General features: G+C 38.8%; 2 protein-coding genes across 2 annotated transcripts; one reads left to right on the plus strand and one right to left on the minus strand.

The window, feature by feature from the left end:
• Window positions 1-3,963: 3,963 nt before the first annotated feature.
• Window positions 3,964-11,704, plus strand: LOC118772575 (NLR family CARD domain-containing protein 3-like). The gene is given in 9 exon segments (XM_036521026.1): window positions 3,964-4,036; window positions 4,377-6,177; window positions 6,501-6,674; window positions 7,010-7,011; window positions 7,986-8,155; window positions 8,267-8,430; window positions 8,865-9,038; window positions 9,611-9,657; window positions 11,137-11,704. Coding segments are annotated over 9 exon segments (3,126 nt in total). The 5' UTR covers window positions 3,964-3,999; the 3' UTR covers window positions 11,694-11,704.
• Window positions 11,705-12,180: 476 nt separating this feature from the next.
• On the minus strand, window positions 12,181-17,117 carry LOC118772576 (putative GPI-anchored protein pfl2). The gene is made up of 8 exons (XM_036521027.1): window positions 17,010-17,117; window positions 15,441-15,797; window positions 14,917-15,048; window positions 14,571-14,603; window positions 13,930-14,019; window positions 13,191-13,322; window positions 12,662-12,750; window positions 12,181-12,280 (listed from the first exon to the last, which is right to left on the minus strand). Exons 1-8 carry the CDS (start codon window positions 17,077-17,079, stop codon window positions 12,197-12,199), a joined length of 987 nt encoding a protein of 328 aa, XP_036376920.1. The 5' UTR covers window positions 17,080-17,117; the 3' UTR covers window positions 12,181-12,196.
• Between the last annotated feature and the right edge of the window lie 241 nt (window positions 17,118-17,358).

Genomic DNA, 17,358 nt, shown 5'->3' on the forward strand with positions numbered 1-17,358 from the left:
TTCCAAATCTCCCCACCCTGCCATTGGTCAAACTTTGTTCCACTGTGTGGTGTAGTTTTACCTTTTTGGCTTTGATATCTAAGCTGAACTCCACTTAAAGGGTTCTTTTTTGGATTTTTGTTGCCAGCTTTCATATTAAAAAACAATTGCTTTGCAGCAGTCTGTTTTCCCATGGTGTTTGTTGTTTTAGTTATTCTGCACAAGCCCCACCCTCCTTTATAGCTTTATAACATGAGCTCTTTTATTGGATGTAGAAGTACTAGTTTCAGTATTGATTACTGTTCACACAGAGGAGTCTGGAGGAAAGAGTCACACTCAATGCGGTAAGTACCCTGTATATTTAGTATTTTTCACACTGGGTTAAATGAAAAGGGGTTCTGGAGTTGACCAGGACAGGTGTGGAAAACAGGGAAGAGTAAATGAAAATAGATACCATGCTAAAAAGGCTGCTTTGGATCACACTTTGTTGCATTAAGTAGTTGACATAGTAAATATTCGTGTAGATGTGACCAGAAAACAACAAACATAGATGCATAAAAATAACCTTCTTAGGTGTTCTCACTGTACAGATTCCATTCCTAAATGATAATTAAATTTGGGTGCCTTTGCCCAGAGTTTCCTTTGTCGATTCATCTTGTTTTGTTGTTCATTTTTATCTGCATGCTCTGTTGCAGATAACCATCTGTTGTTGCATTGTTCAAGTGAAATCTATGTGTTAATGACTAAAAAAAAAAGAAGAAAAAACTGTTTTTTGAAGCACACTTGAATGGATTGCTCACTGTCTATAGCGCCTTCCTTGTTCCTTTTGGTCTTGCAACATAAACACCTTTCACTCTTTAGATAAGAAGCACTGCTGAGTGCAAAGTTCATATCAGTGGCAGCAGTAAGAGTGCAGTTATACTAAATGAGTAAATGTAATTCATCTAAGTGGGTGATATGAACTCACCCTGTATAAACACCCTGTAAATGAAGGCTTCCACTAACTATAACTATAACTATAACTGTTATGGCCCAAAGGCCCTACTGCTGCTACTATTATTATTATTATTATTATTATTATTATTACTATTATCATTATTATTATTATTTTCTGAAATAAAAATAAGTATAAACACCACCTACTACTACTAACAATAATATAGTAATAACAATAATAATAATAATAATAATAATGATGATGATGATGATGATGATACTTAGTCAGCATTAGGAGCTGATTTTGGACATCTCTGTCATGCTCTGGTTCAGGGCACTGGGGAGGGTGATATTGCTCCTGAAATGAGTCTCTGGGGGGGAGATGAAGAGGCTGGCACTGCCTTGAAGATGAATCTCTCTGGGGAGCTCAAGGAGGAGGGTGCTACCTCTGAGCCAAGCTTCTTTTTGGAGAGTGAAACCAATGATGGAGCAATAAACCCTGTAAAAGAAAGGTGAGAAGCACTGACTGTTTTGTGTGTAGAAGGCAGGTTAAGTATGGAGAATACATGTAATTTATCCTTTTGATCATACATGTATCATCCTCCTGGACAACAACTTGCTCAGACTTAACATTTTGGTAAACAGTGTCAAACAGGTGACAGCAGCCTCACCAGTAACCCAGCTGTTTGTCTGTGAGGAGTGACCAGGAAATCAATCAAATCAATGAATCAAATTTAGTGAAGGACCTCTTTTCATTAATCAAAGGTGAAGTCATCAACTCATATATGCTGTCATTGGGCTGAATATGTATGAGGTAACTCTGTTTGAAGTCTAATTGGAGCAACAATGGATCTGGTCTTACATTTACTTGAAATTGTGATTCAGAGGAAGATTTCCAGGAGCAGTTATTCACACAGGCAATAGTCAATTCATGAAAATAACATTTTGGTACAGTGTGAAGCAGACGAGAGCAGCCTCACCAGTACCCAGCTGTATGTCTGTGAAGAGCGACCAATCAATGGAGCCTCCAATCAAATTCAGTGATGGACCCCTCTTCACTAATCAAAGGTGAAGTCATAAACTCATGCATGCCATAATTGGGTGGGTATTACCCAGCCCTGTTTGGAATCAAACTTCACGGTTGTTGTGTACCTTTGGCAATAATTCGTGGTGCTTGGCAGCTTTCTAGGCCAAAAAAAAAAAAAACAGCAGCATTGAAACTGGACTTACATTAATGTGAAGCTGTGATTCAGAGGAAAATTTCTAGAATCAGTGTTTCACACAGGCAGTAGACTATTCATGAAAAGCCACTTATATACAGTAGTTCACCAGAGGTCTTGCATGCCAAATGCCCTTATTGTATCCTACAGGTACTTCACATAGGTTAAGAGTGACTCCAAATGCTCTTATAGAGCTCTATGTGAGATCATATGCGTGTTATGCTATCTGGGAGATGTTGCAAAGCTGTCTTTGTCTGCTGTTTACAGAGACCAGCATGACAGAGCAGCCTCACCTGTACCCAGCTGTATGTCTATACAGAGTGACCAATCAATGGAGCCTCCGATCAAATTCAGTGAAGGATCCCTCTTCATTAATCAAAGGTGAGGTCGTTATCTCATGTATGCTGTCATTAGGTATGAGTATGTATTAAGTAACTGTGTTTGATGTTTAACTGGAACAACAACAGATCTGGGCTTACATTTACCTGAAGTTGTGATTCAGAGGAAGATTTTCAACAGCATAATTCAGGCTCTTAGCAAATGTGAAGATCTACTATTTGGGCCTTAAAGGTAAGGCCTTTGCTGTAATTGATGTGTAAGAAGGCTTTTCAATTTCCAGCTGTCAAAATGTTAGAGAACCACAGTCTGTTATCCAGGAAGAATTTAAACACTGTGGTCACTTTCATAAACTGACCCTAAACTATCCTTGGAAACTGTACGCTGACCCTGCTATAGTATTTCCTTCATTGCTTGCAGTAGTTGTCTGTAGTTTTTTTGCTCTGCTGTTTCAATGCTTTCCTGATGTGCTGTTTGCAGAGGACATGAGAGAGCAGCTTCACCTGTGCCAAGCTGTATGTCTGTGAAGACTGAGCAGTCGATGGAAGCACCAGTCAAGTTCAGTGAAGGACCCCTCTTCACTAATCAAAGGTGAAATGCTCCCTGTGTACTGATTCTAAGAATCACATCCATGAGGGTCTGATTCTTATGAGAGGTAGATTGGAATGGAACATCAAATGAAGGAAACGCTCTTTTCTCCTTTTTATTTGAGAAATATCCTTTGATAAAACTTGAAGCATGGGAAAAATGTAAATGAGACTCCATTGGTATAGTAGTCAGTAAACACCCTGTATCATTATGTGATGATCTTACTTTCAATGTACCTTGTTGCACTGTCTTACAGGATCCAGCCAGAACCTCATACTAAGATCCTGCAAGTCAAATTAAAGGTATCAGTTTATATTCCTAATTACCCTCTCATGGCCCAGCCTTCTGTAATACAGAGTTATGGCTATGGTTTTCACATTGCCTAATTGTAACAAATGAACAGCTAATATCTGTGCTGTCAGGCCTCTCTACCATTTTCTCTTGATCATAAATCTCCAGTCATGTTGTTTTGACAAAGCTCTGTGTCATATTTCTTATAGAGAAACATTATGAAGAGCCAGAGGAATGGAAATAATGCCAAGATTATATTGTAATATGATATGGTTGCTGATAATATTATATGATATAGAATGATGTGGCTGCTAGCAGGATCAGATATATAGCTTGAGTACGCCTGAAGACCTGTTTTAATAACTGCAGTCAAAGGTGTGCAGACTGCCCCTTTGAAGACATGAAGAGTTGAGTGGTTGTGTAGTGTTAGCTTTGTCTTTGTATATCTTTTCTGAAATTGATCCAGCACACACTGGAGCAGCTTGCACAGGATGAGCTGGAAAAACTTGAGAGACTTCTGAGTCATGATTACCCAAGCAGCGCTGGGAGTCAGCTGGAGGGCTGTGATGTCCAGAATATTGTCAACAAAATGTTGGAGAGATATGGAGAAGAGACTGCACTGAGGATCACACTACACACACTGAGGAATATGAACCGGAGGGATCTCGCAGACTCATTGGATGAAAGTAAGAGATTTGTCTCACAGTGCCTTTTTATCTATCAATCATCACAGCTAAAGTATGGTTTGAAATATTAGAGCATTCTCAATGAAAAGTGTTGTCAATGTCCACACAGCATTTTGTAAATGTAAATATTTAAGAAATTAAGCAATTGTTAAATGTTTGACATATTTGTTTAATATATACCATATTTGTAAGAGTTTCAAACATTTACACAATGTTAAAAATATTAAGTAATAAATCATTTACTTTAATTTTTGTCTCATATTTAACCTTAAGAAAGTACATTTAATATTTATAGTCATTTAAGACATGAAATGTACTACTTTCTTGATGTTTTCTTCAGATCCACTTTTGGAAACAATGCAGCTCAAACTGAAATCAGTCCTGAAAAGGAAGTCTGAATACATGTTTGAGGGGATACTGAAGGAGGGAAGACCAATACTTCTTAAAAACATTTACACAGAACTGTACATAACAGAGGGAGGATGTGGAGACATCAACAATGAACACAAGGTGAGGCAGATTGAGACAGCATCCAGGAAAGCATTTGCAGAAGAGACTGTCATCAAATGCAGAGACATCTTTAAACCCTTACCAGGACAGGACAAACATATCAAAGTTGTGATGACAAAAGGGGTGGCTGGCATTGGAAAATCTGTCTCTGTGCAGAAATTCATTCTTGACTGGGCAGAAGGAAAATCAAATCAGGATTGTCAGCTGATATTCACTCTTCCGTTCCGAGACCTGAATTTGATGAAGCGGAGAGAATACAGTTTGATTCAAATTCTGCACCACTTCTTCCCAGATCTGAAAGAGTTAAAATTCACTGACATTGATGCTTACAAGCCTTTGTTCATCTTTGATGGTCTGGACGAGTGCCGTCTTCCTTTAAATTTTAAAAGCAATGAAAGAAGGTGCAATGTAACAGAGCCAACATCAGTGGATGTGTTACTGACAAACCTTATTATGGGGAATCTACTGCCCTCTGCACTAGTCTGGATAACCTCCTGCCCAGTAGCAGCTAATCAGATTCCGCCTGACTGTGTCCACCGAGTAACAGAAATACGGGGGTTCAGCGATTCCCAGAAGGAGAAATTCTTCAGGAAGAGATTCAGTGATCGGGACCTGGCCACTCGAATTATCGCCCATGTAAAGTCATCACAAAGCCTCCACATCATGTGCCATGTGCCAGTCTTCTGTTGGATTTCAGCTACCGTCCTTGAACAGCTATTTGCTGAGGCAAACAGGGGTGAAATCCCCAAAACACTGACCCAAATGTACACACACTTCCTGCTCATTCAGACAAAAGCAAAGAATCATAAGTTCGGGGAAGGGAATGAGATAGATAAGCAGAAAGTGTTGCAGGCAAACAGAGACATCATTCTGAAACTAGGGAACCTGGCTTTCAAAGAGCTGGAGAAGAACAACCTGATATTCTATGAGGAAGACTTGAGAGAGTGTGGCATTGATGTCAGTGAAGCCTTGGTGTACTCTGGGGTTTGCACAGAGATCTTTAAGGAGGAGTCTGTGTTGTATCAGGAGAAGACTTACTGTTTCATGCATCTGAGCATCCAGGAGTATCTGGCTGCTTTGTATGTGTTTCTGTCACACATAAACAGCAACAAAAACCTGCTGGATCAAACCCTCTCTGGATGATTCTTCAGGCTATTTAAGCAGACAACACTGTCTGAGTTGCAGAAGAATGCAGTGGACAAGGCCATGCAGCGTCAAAATGGACACCTGGATCTTTTCCTCCGATTCCTCCTTGGCATATCGCTGAATTCAAATCAGGCTCTACTGCAAGGCCTTATGACACAGACAGGAAGCAACTCAAAGAGCACTGAGGAAACCATTCGATACATCAAAGATAAGATTCATGAAAATCCCTCTCCTGACAGATCTATCAATCTCTTCCACTGTCTGAATGAGCTGAAGGACAATTCTCTGACACAGGAAATCCAGAGCTACCTGAGCTCAGGAAGTCTTTCTACAGAAAAGCTCTCACCTGAACAGTGGTCGGCCTTGGTCTTCTTGCTGCTGACATCAGAGGAAGAGCAGGATGTGTTTGACTTGAAGAAATATGTGCCGTCAGAAGAGGGTCTTCTGAGGCTTCTGCCAGTGGTCAAGGTCTCCAAAACTGCCCTGTAAGTACTCTCACTGTGACAGTCAGCACTGTGTATGTTAAACGTTAAAAAGACGTTTAAGATGTTCATTTTCAACACTGTACTGAATTTCTCAAAAACAAATGTCATTTTTATTTCTAGAATGATTGTACTGAACACCAGAAATTTTGACACATGCTTAGTTATCTCTGTGAGACATTTGAAGACACAAGTAAATAAAATAGAAAATTATGAGTTTCAGATTAAGTCCATTAATCTGAATGTAGGACTTGTAACATCACTGTTTATTGATTTGAAAAAGATAAATTTGTTTTTAAGAGATTTCAACTTTCTATTTTTCCAAGGTTGGACCGTTGTAACCTCACTGATAAATGCTGTGAAGCCTTGGCCTCAGCTTTCAGATCAAAGCCCTCAAGCCTGAGAGAGCTTGACTTGACCTTCAATAAACTGCATGATTCAGGCATGAACCTGCTCTCTTCTGAACTGGGAAATCCACAGTGCAAACTGGAGGTACTGAGGTAAGTCCTGGAATTAAAAAATGCGGGTAGAATGTCACAGGTTTAAAAATTTCAGGAACTTTGCCTTTCTCATTCTGGTGACCATCGGCTCATACAGCACTCCAGTTAGGTTGGAAGCTCTTCATTTTCATGCTCACTAAATGCACAATAACTCTCAACTCAGTGGGCGGCTGGGTTCACCAATGTCATTTTCATAAAAACAACACATCAAAAATTGAATCCTGTGAATGCCATAATGCTTAGTAGAAGAGCAAAGTATGATGTTAAGAGAACACCCCTCTATAGCTTCTGTTTGTTTGCTACCACACAAAGACAAAAGAAAATTACCCTCATAGGTGTTCAGGCCCAAATATACATAAGGAGATATTAAGAAGTATTTTATATGGGCTCCTGAGCAGCTCAGACAGTAAAAGTGTTCGTTTCATGTGCAGGATAAGCATATGGCCCAGGTTAAATTTTTTTTGGCTCATTTGCTGACAATGATTGACTTCATCCTGGCAGGGATAGAGGTGGGTAACTCAGCTAGGGTATGCTTATTGCTCTGCTCTCAGCACCCTTGGTCTTGTGTAATCATGACTTACTCTGATGGGTGGAGAGGAAGATGCGCCTCCTCTGACTGAAGCTTTCCTACTGGTGCATTGTGGGACTTGTAGTGTGAAAAATAGCTGCAGTCACTCTGTGGGTCCATGCATTGGAGAGGAAAAAAATAATGTAATGGAAATATCAAAAATGTATTTTGCCAGTTTGTATATGTATGTCACTTACCTGTAACATAAGGGGATTGTATAATCCCTCGTCAATATACATTCACTGTGTATGATATGGCCACCATGCCAGTTAAGCAAGGGAACAATTCCATTTGGGCCCTACCTAGATATTATTAGCAGAAAATAACTTAGGCTGCTTACAAATTTTGGCAAATCAATAAAAAATACAGGCCCACTGCAACTGCATAAATCATAAAAGAAATGATACAGTACCTTCTATAATGAGTTCATGAGAGCCGTTGCAGGAGTAATTTATCTGATGCTTTATTGTCCCAGTGACTGTATTTGATATATGTAACCCTAGATCAGATTAGTTCTGTCTCGCTACACCGACCTTGCGCTCAGCTTCAGCACTGTCTGCATTGTATGACCTGTACATATCCTGCCCCTGTGCCTGTTTGCCTACTATATGCACTTTTGTACGTCACTTTGGATAAAAGTGTCTGCTAAATGAATAAATGTAAATGTAAATGATGCAACGTGTCCAGAGCTGGGAGAATGAAGAGTTTTTATTCATCTCATTCATCTCTCTCCAAGCTGTCAGGCTGTAAGGTGACAGAGAGAGGCTGTGATTCTCTGGCTTCAGCTCTGCATTCAAACCCCTCACACCTGAGAGAGCTGGATCTGAGTTACAATCACCTCGGAGATTCAGGAGTGACAATGCTGTCACATGTACTGGAGGACCCCAGCTGTAAACTGGAGAAACTATGGTATGTAATGTGTGTGTGTGCAGATTTTTGCATTCCCATTTTGTTTTGTGATAGAGAGCCAGTAGTGTAGTTCAGAAATGGCTTAACGCAAATGTGCATTTTCAGCTTGCACCAGTGTAACCTATCAATGGAATGCTGTTCAGCCCTTTCCTCAGCAATCGGTTCAGAGTTCTCAAACCTGAGAGAATTAGACCTGAGTGATAATGACCTGCAGGATTCAGGAGTGCATCTGCTCTCTGCCAGGCTGGGGAGTCCTCACTGTAAACTAGAGATGCTGAGGTAAGCACATCGAAGAAGAGTCATGATCAGCTTTTAAAAGGGTGGCAGTGTAGCATAGTGGCTAAGGAGCAAGTCTTGTAACCGAAAGGTTGCCAGTTTGATTCCCCACTCATGGGACACTGCTGCTGTACCTTTGTGCAAGGTACTTAACCCACAATTGTCTCAGTAAATACCCAGCTATATAAATTATAATGTAATTGCAATGTAAGTCACTCTGGATAAGAGTTTCTGCTAAATGCCGATAACGTAATGTAATGTGATGTAAAAATGGGAGAGATAACTAGCAATCAGGAACTCTTTACAGAAGAGTACACTTTGTAGGCATTGTATGGGTAAATTCAGCAGCTCCAATGGCACATTAGAAAACTGGTCTACTCTAAGTAAAACACAAATGTGGACTTGGGAATAAAGAGGTTATCACCATTCTTGTTCAGGCTGTCAGGCTGTCAGGTGACGGAGAGAGGCTGTGCCTCTCTGGCTTCAGCCCTGCGTTCAAACCCCTCACACCTGAGAGAGCTGGATCTGAGTTACAATCACCCAGGAGATTCAGGGGTGACAGTGCTGTCACATGCACTGGAGGACCCCAGCTGTAAGCTGGAGAAACTGTGGTATGTAATGTGTGTGTGTGCGTGTGCATGTGTGCAGATTTGTAGGGATGTTCCATTTAAATCTATTCACTTGTTGCATAAATTGTATAGTAGCAAATACTGATATCATTCAAGATTAACTACCAAAAAATAATGTCAAATAAACCAATGATATTTGCTGTAAATGCACTCACCCAACTGTGTCAAAAGCCACAGATGTCTGTAATGGAAGAACAGTTGCTCACTTTTGTCACCTTAACTTGAATCAGTCTGTAGTGCTTTATTATTTTGCTAGGTGGCAATAGAGAGCTCATGCATATTGAATTTGTTGGCACTATTTGAGTTTTTAGTTACATGTATGTTTTTCACAAAGCATCATATTTTTTTGTTTTTTTTATGTCATGAGAGATACTATGGTATACCTTGGTGACAGAAAAACAAAGTAAAATGTTGACAAGTGGAGAAAACATAATAAAATTTTGACACATTTCTTGTTCCTAAAAATACATGATGTTTAATAGAAGGACTGGCAGTGGAACATGCTTAAGCCCATTAGTTATATTAATTTAATTTTTTATATCTATTTTTTGCAGTATGGACTATGGTGGAGAGTGCCGCATGAGACCGAGTCCTCAAAAATGTCAGTTGTTGTGGTGACTATACTCTTTCAATTTTCATTTATAAAGTTTTATCACTCACAGTCAAACCATAGAAAATAAAACACAATATACATGTTTTCCCGCTGTTTTTTAGATATATATGGACATTTTAATATTTCCATTGCTATACACACTAAATTGAGGTTTGATGGAGAGCTGTGGTTTTATTTTTTCATCTAACATAGAACACATTCAGAACAATATGACAGTAAGAGAAAACTTAGGTATTAAGTAACAGGACATTACCTGGGATCCTCCGTTATTTAAATTGCCATTACATGCCAATCTTTTTCTGTTGTGCATTTACAGTATTTTTTTTTTTTTTTAATTTAATATTTGAATTTAACCTTGAACATTGAGAGACTTTATTGCCCACTGTAAAACAATCCAGTTAGTTTACATCAGCGAATCACCTCTAGCACATGATCTACCCAAGCTTGTTCAGTTTGTTACTAAGCAGCTTCAGGAGTTCGTAACGAGGTGATCATTTGAATCAGCTGTGTTGGAGCAGGGAGAGATCTAAAACACGCAGGACAAGGGCTCCTCCAGGAGAGGTTTGGGAAACGCTGTATAAAGCTTTACTCTGCTGTTGTATGGCTCAAGCTGTTTGCAGAAGAAATGAACCAGGCCCCCAGTCTCTGATCATAGTAGGATTGTTTTCTTTTTTAACTTTTTTTTTTTTTTGCCCACCACCACCCCCCCTCATTGGAGGACCTCTTTATTAAGCTCAAGAAGAAAGACAACAGGATCAATAATGTTACTGAATTACAGCAAGCAGATGAAGGTGAAGACACAAAAAAAGAGAAAAAAAGGATAACAGAATAAAATAAAGAAAAAGAAAACAGAAAAAAAAAAATACATACAATATTTATCAATAGTCTTTTGTCTCACCACTAGCAAGTGAATGTCCTCCACCTATCCTCCACCCAAAACCAATGGTCAGTATTCCAACCTCTTCTCTAGTTATATATAACTAGGGATATATTTACAGTTATAGTTATATATAACTGTAAATATATATCTATATATATATTTACAAAACAAAACAAAACACACATTTAAGGGCAAAGAAATGAAAAAAGGAAAGAAATACATTAATCATTACTTTTTTGATTTCCTTCTTTCATTATGCCCTAGTCCCCTCCACTTCACTTCACAGACCATCATTATCCAACCCCCTTACAGGGACAACTCAACCATATTTCCTGTAGCTGTTCACTTCTTTGCTACTTGACATATTTGGTTATCTATGCGATCCACTCATGATGCCTTTTCCATTTTGTGCTAATAATTTACACATTTCTTTCTATTATATATATATATATATATATATATATATATATATTTTTTTTTTTTTTTACAGAAAGTACAATTATCCAAATCACATATCAATATTCACAAATATCTACATATGTCTATGTAATTCTTTATTCTTTTTTAACTCTTCTCCTTACCTGCAGATGCCTGTCAGCTCTCACTGGACCCCTACACAGCACACAAGGAGGTGTTTGTGACTGAGGATGACACCAAGGTGACATGGGTGCCAAATAAGAGGCCGCAGCCTGATCACCCTGGGAGATTTGAATTCACTCCCCGAGTGCTGTGCAGAGAAGGCCTCTCTGGGCGCTCTTACTGGGAGGTTAAGTGGAACGGAGGAGAAGGGGTTGAAATAGGAGTGGCTTATGGTGACCTTAACCGCAGAGGAAATTTTGAATGTGACCTTGGCGTGAATGACAAATCCTGGGCATTTGGAGTCAGCCACGAGTTTGAGTCAGAAGGCTGCTACATCATGCACAATAAAAAGAAGAGTGTTATATCCATGCCTGGTTTCTACAGAGTGGGTGTGTACCTGGACTGGCCAGCTGGTACCCTGTCCTTCTACAGGGTCTCCTCGGTCACAGTGACCCTTGTGCACACTTTCCATGCCAGGTTCACTCAGCCCCTCTATCCAGGGTTTTGTTTCAGCCCTAACAGTTCAGTGTCACTGTGCCAAGTGGAGCAGCCCTCTGCGCCCTGATTACAAAGTACTGTATGTGTCTATGACAAGGATCTTCATTGGTTATGAAGCAGCTGGGACAATGGAATTTAAAGATGGACAGGACCAGCATGTTTCATTTTGTGTGTAGTTTCCTTCATCATTCAATGTTTCTTCACTGCCTCCTGCCGTAACTGCACCTAGTGTATAATACTTGAGTGGCATGTGTTTTTAGTGATCGCACCTCTGAAGTACTAATTTGATTAGTTTCTACAAATTTATTGTATCTCCACTCACCCCTTTCTTTCTTTTTTTTGAATATTTATAGATGTAAACCATAAAGCTGAAAAAGGACGTTGAAGGATACAGGTTGAAATCAGACAGACAGAGAAAAAATAAAGTAGTTTTAAGAATAATATAAATGGGTTGACGTTCCAAGGCTTTCTTTTTTTTCAGGTCCATCTCCTCATCAGCTAAGCGCTCGCTGAGATAAACAGTGCAGCCCTCGGCTTCATGTAGCTCGGAACTACACACGTACATTAGGCTCAGGTCTTGATAAATTTGATGATTCTCACGGATTCAATGGCGCTGGATATATTCTTTAAGTAGGCCTGGAGGCGGACAGTGGCCTAAGGATGAGAGACATTTACATATATAAATGCGTTAACTCACATTTACATCAATCACAATTGAGTACTTTATCATTCCAGCTATTGGAATTCTGTTGCTCTGGAAGTATTCCATAGGAACACGTCTGATTTTTGTAGTCTCCTCTCCAATTAATTTTACCTGTCAATCAAATAATTAGCCAATAGAAAGAGCTGTGCTGCACAAAGTATGTGTGAAAGTATGTGTGGGTTACAGGTTAATATTAGCCTATAGTCGATCGATGGATTTATCACCTACAAACTCAAACTGCTGGAGTGTTTTTGCCTCTGCTCATCACCATTGGTATATCTTACATTTTTAGCTAACTATTAGCATTGCGTGAAGAACACAGCAGGACCTACGTTGTACAAAGATGCCTCTATGGTCTGATCGCTGGTGCCAGCTGTAGTGAGGAGGGATACCCTCAGTTCGCCGATCACAGTTTCGATATCTGTGAACACAGAGAGGGATGAGAGACAGAATTTGTAATGGTGGGAGAGGCTGACACAAGCAGAACCATCTCTCTCTTGTGTGTTAGATATTCCACAAAATTACAAAAATTGTAAATATAAAATTAAACTCCCTTCCTAACTGTGCAATATTGATCCAATGTCTTCAGTTTTGTTTTGTACTTTTTAACCTTTTTTTCACTTTTTCATTTGCACACAGTTTCTCATTCATGTCAATATGTTTTATGTTTGTTGTTAATTTCCTAGGTTTTAGTACTTGAAATTAGTAAAAACTGCATGTGCCTGTATCTTTTTTTCATGAGCAAAATACTTTAAGACCTATATGTAATATTCACATGACCTGCTACCATTCTAACCACACTTGTCAAAGTAGCATTGTGAGAATGTTATATAATGAGTATAAGACAGTGGGGGTCCTCACCATTTTTACAGATTCCCATGTAATCAGGACAGCAGTCATTATACTGCACGCAGGCCTCATCACAAAAGCACCCTCTGAAACAGTTTATATTAGAGCCTACGCAGCAGAGCTTAGGCTCTTCTGAGCACTTCCCTGAATAAACATGAAAAAAACACATTACCCAAAGCAACTTACAGTTCCAGTTTTTTGACATTTTATCCATTTGTACAGCTGGACATTTACTGAGGCAATTGTGGGTTAAGTACCTTGCCCAAGGATACAATGGGAGGAACTGTACCAGCAACCTTTTGGTTATAAGCCCTGCTCCTTACCCACTATGCTACGCTGCCACAGTAGCACAGACGTTGCTGCACATGTGTGTCGCTTTAAGAGAACCATACTTTTTTGTTGTGTGGTTTCAAGAAAACTTCTCTTTGCTTCTATGACAGTCTTTTTGTTCTGGTCTTTTATGTTAATTATCTTTTGTCATTGTAATTACAGTATTTTTTTTTTCTAGAAAACGTGCTAATACCTCTGTAACTATGCAGACATCATTCAAAAGAAATATCTCAGAAAAACACACCTCCAAAAGACTGTAATTTGATCTTTGATATATTAATTAATTTATTAAAGTTTGCATTCTCTCTAATGCTTTATACAGGTACTGATTCCTCATTATGTAAGTGGCAGCATCACCTGGTTGTACAGGTTGTGTACACGTGTTCTGTATGATGCCGTTCAGCCCAGGACACTGACCCACCTGAATATGTATTCAATGGGAATGGTGGAGTGCTGGTCACATTGCTGACAGGGGATGCTGTTGTATTTATAGATGTTCCATTCTGCCCATCTGCACACACAAGAAGCAATGTCATTTTACAATATAAAATATAGTTGCACAGAATCCTGGGTTTTCATTTATGGTCAACATCTTACAAATATGTATTGAGCCTTTACTTCATAAAATTTTTTTCAAGACTAAATATTATAGCAAACTACAGACATTTATTAAGAACTAATTTTAGATATGAAATGCTATTAATATATGTCAGTATTAAATGAATACATGTCAGTGTGCATGTGAGTGCAGAGTAACTATTTTATAACTGATCTGAATTCTGAAATTCTTATATAAAAATCAATACATACTAATTCTCAAAACAGCCCTATTCATTTTTGTGAATGCCACAACAAATCCCAGCTCTGTAACAAACATCTTTTATCCCAGCTGTGCATGAAAAAGTATATGTTAAATCTTTTTTCTTGCTTTAAATTGACATTGCCATCTCAGAAGCAAGGCAATTTTGGAGGTGGCCTTATTTTTTACACACACATTTTCTGTCCTTGAAAGTTTTTTGCTTTTGTGATTCCGATTCTTCATAGTACAGGACCCTTACCCACCTGGATTTGGTGTAGTGCTGGTGGAACTGCTGCCTGCACAGGAAGGAAAGTTTTATAAAATTAATAAAATTCATGCATGCAAGCATGCGTGATTGCATATAAAGTGCATGCACACATTTCATATCTCAGATAATTCTCAAAACCCTCCTATTGCTTTCTGTGAATACCGCTGCTGACACCAGCTTGACAGAAAAACACAGTATATTCTCTTCATCCTTCAGGTCTCTATACTTCAGCTTCATTGAAAATAAAATCAATTGTGGTATTAATAATCATTTTTCTACGATAATCATTAAAAAAACAACCAAAAAAAAAAAGAAAAACATAAATCATGCTCCCGTTCTACCTGTTACACAAGTTGTGGAGAAGTCAGGACAGCAGTCTCGAAACCGTAAGCAGGCTACATCACAATAGCACCCTCTGTAACAGCTGTTGTTGAGTCCAGCACAGCACAATGGAGGATACGCTGAACATTTCCCTGAAAACGGAATAAAAATAAACAAACATTCTGACTAACTACACACAGAATTAAACACACAACAAGCTTTGTTCTACACTGCCCTTGACTGAAGACACCAACAGTACAAGGAAATTCAAGAAGCAAGGAGTACACAGAATTCAGAAGAAAACAGGAAACCTCTGAGGATATTGTACGTGAGTGTAATGAAATACATAGACTTTGCCAGAACTCGTTACTGTAGAGGTTTCTCTGCCGTATTAGGCGTTGAGGTCTGATCGAGATAAAACATCAAAGGTTTATTTTGCTACTGGTGAAAATAACACTGTCCACTTGAAAAAAAAAATACTGTTGCTGATGCTGACCAACAGTTTGTTATTTAAGCAAGTAGGTAGCACATACTTCTGACTCACTGGAATAAGAGGGGGTGGTGAAAGTGGGGAAGGTTGAGGACACTGTAGTTGAAGTTGTGTTTATTGCACTGCTGTTAGACAATGTTGAGGCCACTGTAGATGAAGTTGTATTTATCACACTGCTGTTAGACAATGTTGAGGCCACTGTAGGTGAAGTTGTGTTCATCACACTGCTGTTAGACAACGTTGAGGCCACTGTAGGTGAAGTTGTGTTCATCACACTGCTGTTAGACAACGTTGAGGCCGCTGTAGTTGAAGCTGGGTTCATCACACTGCTGTGGTGGGGTGTTGTGCTTGTCAAACTTTCAGTTGATGGAGAAGTCGTTGAAGAAGCTGTTGTAATCATAGGAACTGGATCTGGCTCAGGATCATGAAACAAAGAAACAAAAAACATTCCAGTTAACAACTTTTGCCAATTATACATAGCAAATCAATACAATTAATAAAAAAAATAATAAAATTGATTCAAGCTTTACAAATCCATGCATTTTTAAGAAATATAAATATTTTTAATGTTCAAACAAATAATGTTTCAGTCACACAGATCTTCTTTGGTTCATGATGCACTGTTGATTCTGAAGTACTGGAGACTGGTGTGACTGAATGTCTTGTGGGAGCACAGGTGCTTTCTCTGAACTTGATACTGATCAACCAGGAAGGCATGAATTGAATGTATTTCCATGCGAATGATAGATGAACCAAATTGCATAAATGGATCAAACTCAGTATTTTTGCATAATTACTTCAGTAGTAGTTATTATAAATTTGTCTCCCCAAAGGACATCGCTGGCCATATTCCAACAGTCTGCTGAATTTAGAAACAAACCATACACCAAACACTACCACTACAACTGAAAGAACATGCATGTTTTTATACTCATTTTTGATATTTCAAAGAGCATGCCGCATTATAATCTTTCTTCTACCATGGATCACAAGGCTACTCCCAAACAGTCCTTTCACTATGTGTGTTTTACATAACAATGTCCTGAGGAAAAGTATGACATGCTGCTACATACAGCAGACTGCACTTCGTTCAAGTCAAACCTGAAGAACAAGTGGAAAATAACTCAATCTCTGTGAACACTGAACATAATCCTTTGACAAGAAATTATGTTATCTGATCTGAAATCCAAATTTTGGATTTTGCAATACAAAAAAAAAAATTGTTATTGTAAATTTGTTTTTGTAAAGAGTCTTTAATATATAGGCATTCCAAAGCCTGCATATAATAAGAATAATAAATGAAAGCATTTTTAGTAAATATCAAGGCACTTAAGATGCAAATATCAAATGTATCAAAGTAAAAAGGTGTGGTAAAGGCATAGGCAAATTAAAACAACAGGTACAGCACAATACAGAGCAGCAAGGTTCATTATGGAGAGCACAGTTTAAAAAATAATAAAAAAAACCTAAATCTGAGCATGTGAGCTTTTAAAGTAGACATGAAATCTGACACAGGTGGTTTGTCTGTTAAACAATAAAATAATTGATAAATATACACAGACATTTTCTGTAATGTAAATGTAACTTCCTGGTCGTCATTAGAGTGAAGGCTCACAAATTTACCAGCAGTCGTCTGTCCTTCAACATTGTGCAGGAGAAGCAGGAGTCCAATGACAGCAGTAATAAAGTCCATCCTGCGGTCTGATGGCTGGTCACAGAGTGGAGCTCTCATAAACAGCCTCCTATTTAAGCCATCAGTTACCCTGCCTTCGTCTTGGTACGCCCACTGATTCCCTCTAGTCAAAACTGATTTTTGCTCTTACGATCAGTCATGTGTTCTGACTTTGAATACACCCTTATTTTGCTCCTTCCTTCACAGACAGGTGAACATTCCACCACATCGCCACTGTTGTTGTGACAGAATTAGGCCATGCAGCACACAGTGGTACATACAATACCAAGGTCAAAGGTT

This window comes from Megalops cyprinoides, chromosome 2 (assembly GCF_013368585.1).
Source record: "Megalops cyprinoides isolate fMegCyp1 chromosome 2, fMegCyp1.pri, whole genome shotgun sequence".
NCBI classification, from domain to species: domain Eukaryota; kingdom Metazoa; phylum Chordata; class Actinopteri; order Elopiformes; family Megalopidae; genus Megalops; species Megalops cyprinoides.

Bases quoted from the DNA above. Each gene is read 5' to 3' on its own strand.
- LOC118772576 (XM_036521027.1), bottom strand. From the start codon at position 17,079: ATGGACTTTATTACTGCTGTCATTGGACTCCTGCTTCTCCTGCACAAT. The intron at 15,049-15,440 runs GTGAGTCAGAAG...TTCCGTTTTCAG, and splicing joins CACCACCCCCTCTTATTCCA to GGAAATGTTCAGCGTATCCT. The intron at 14,020-14,570 runs GTGGGTAAGGGT...TTGTGTGTGCAG, and splicing joins CAGCACTACACCAAATCCAG to ATGGGCAGAATGGAACATCT.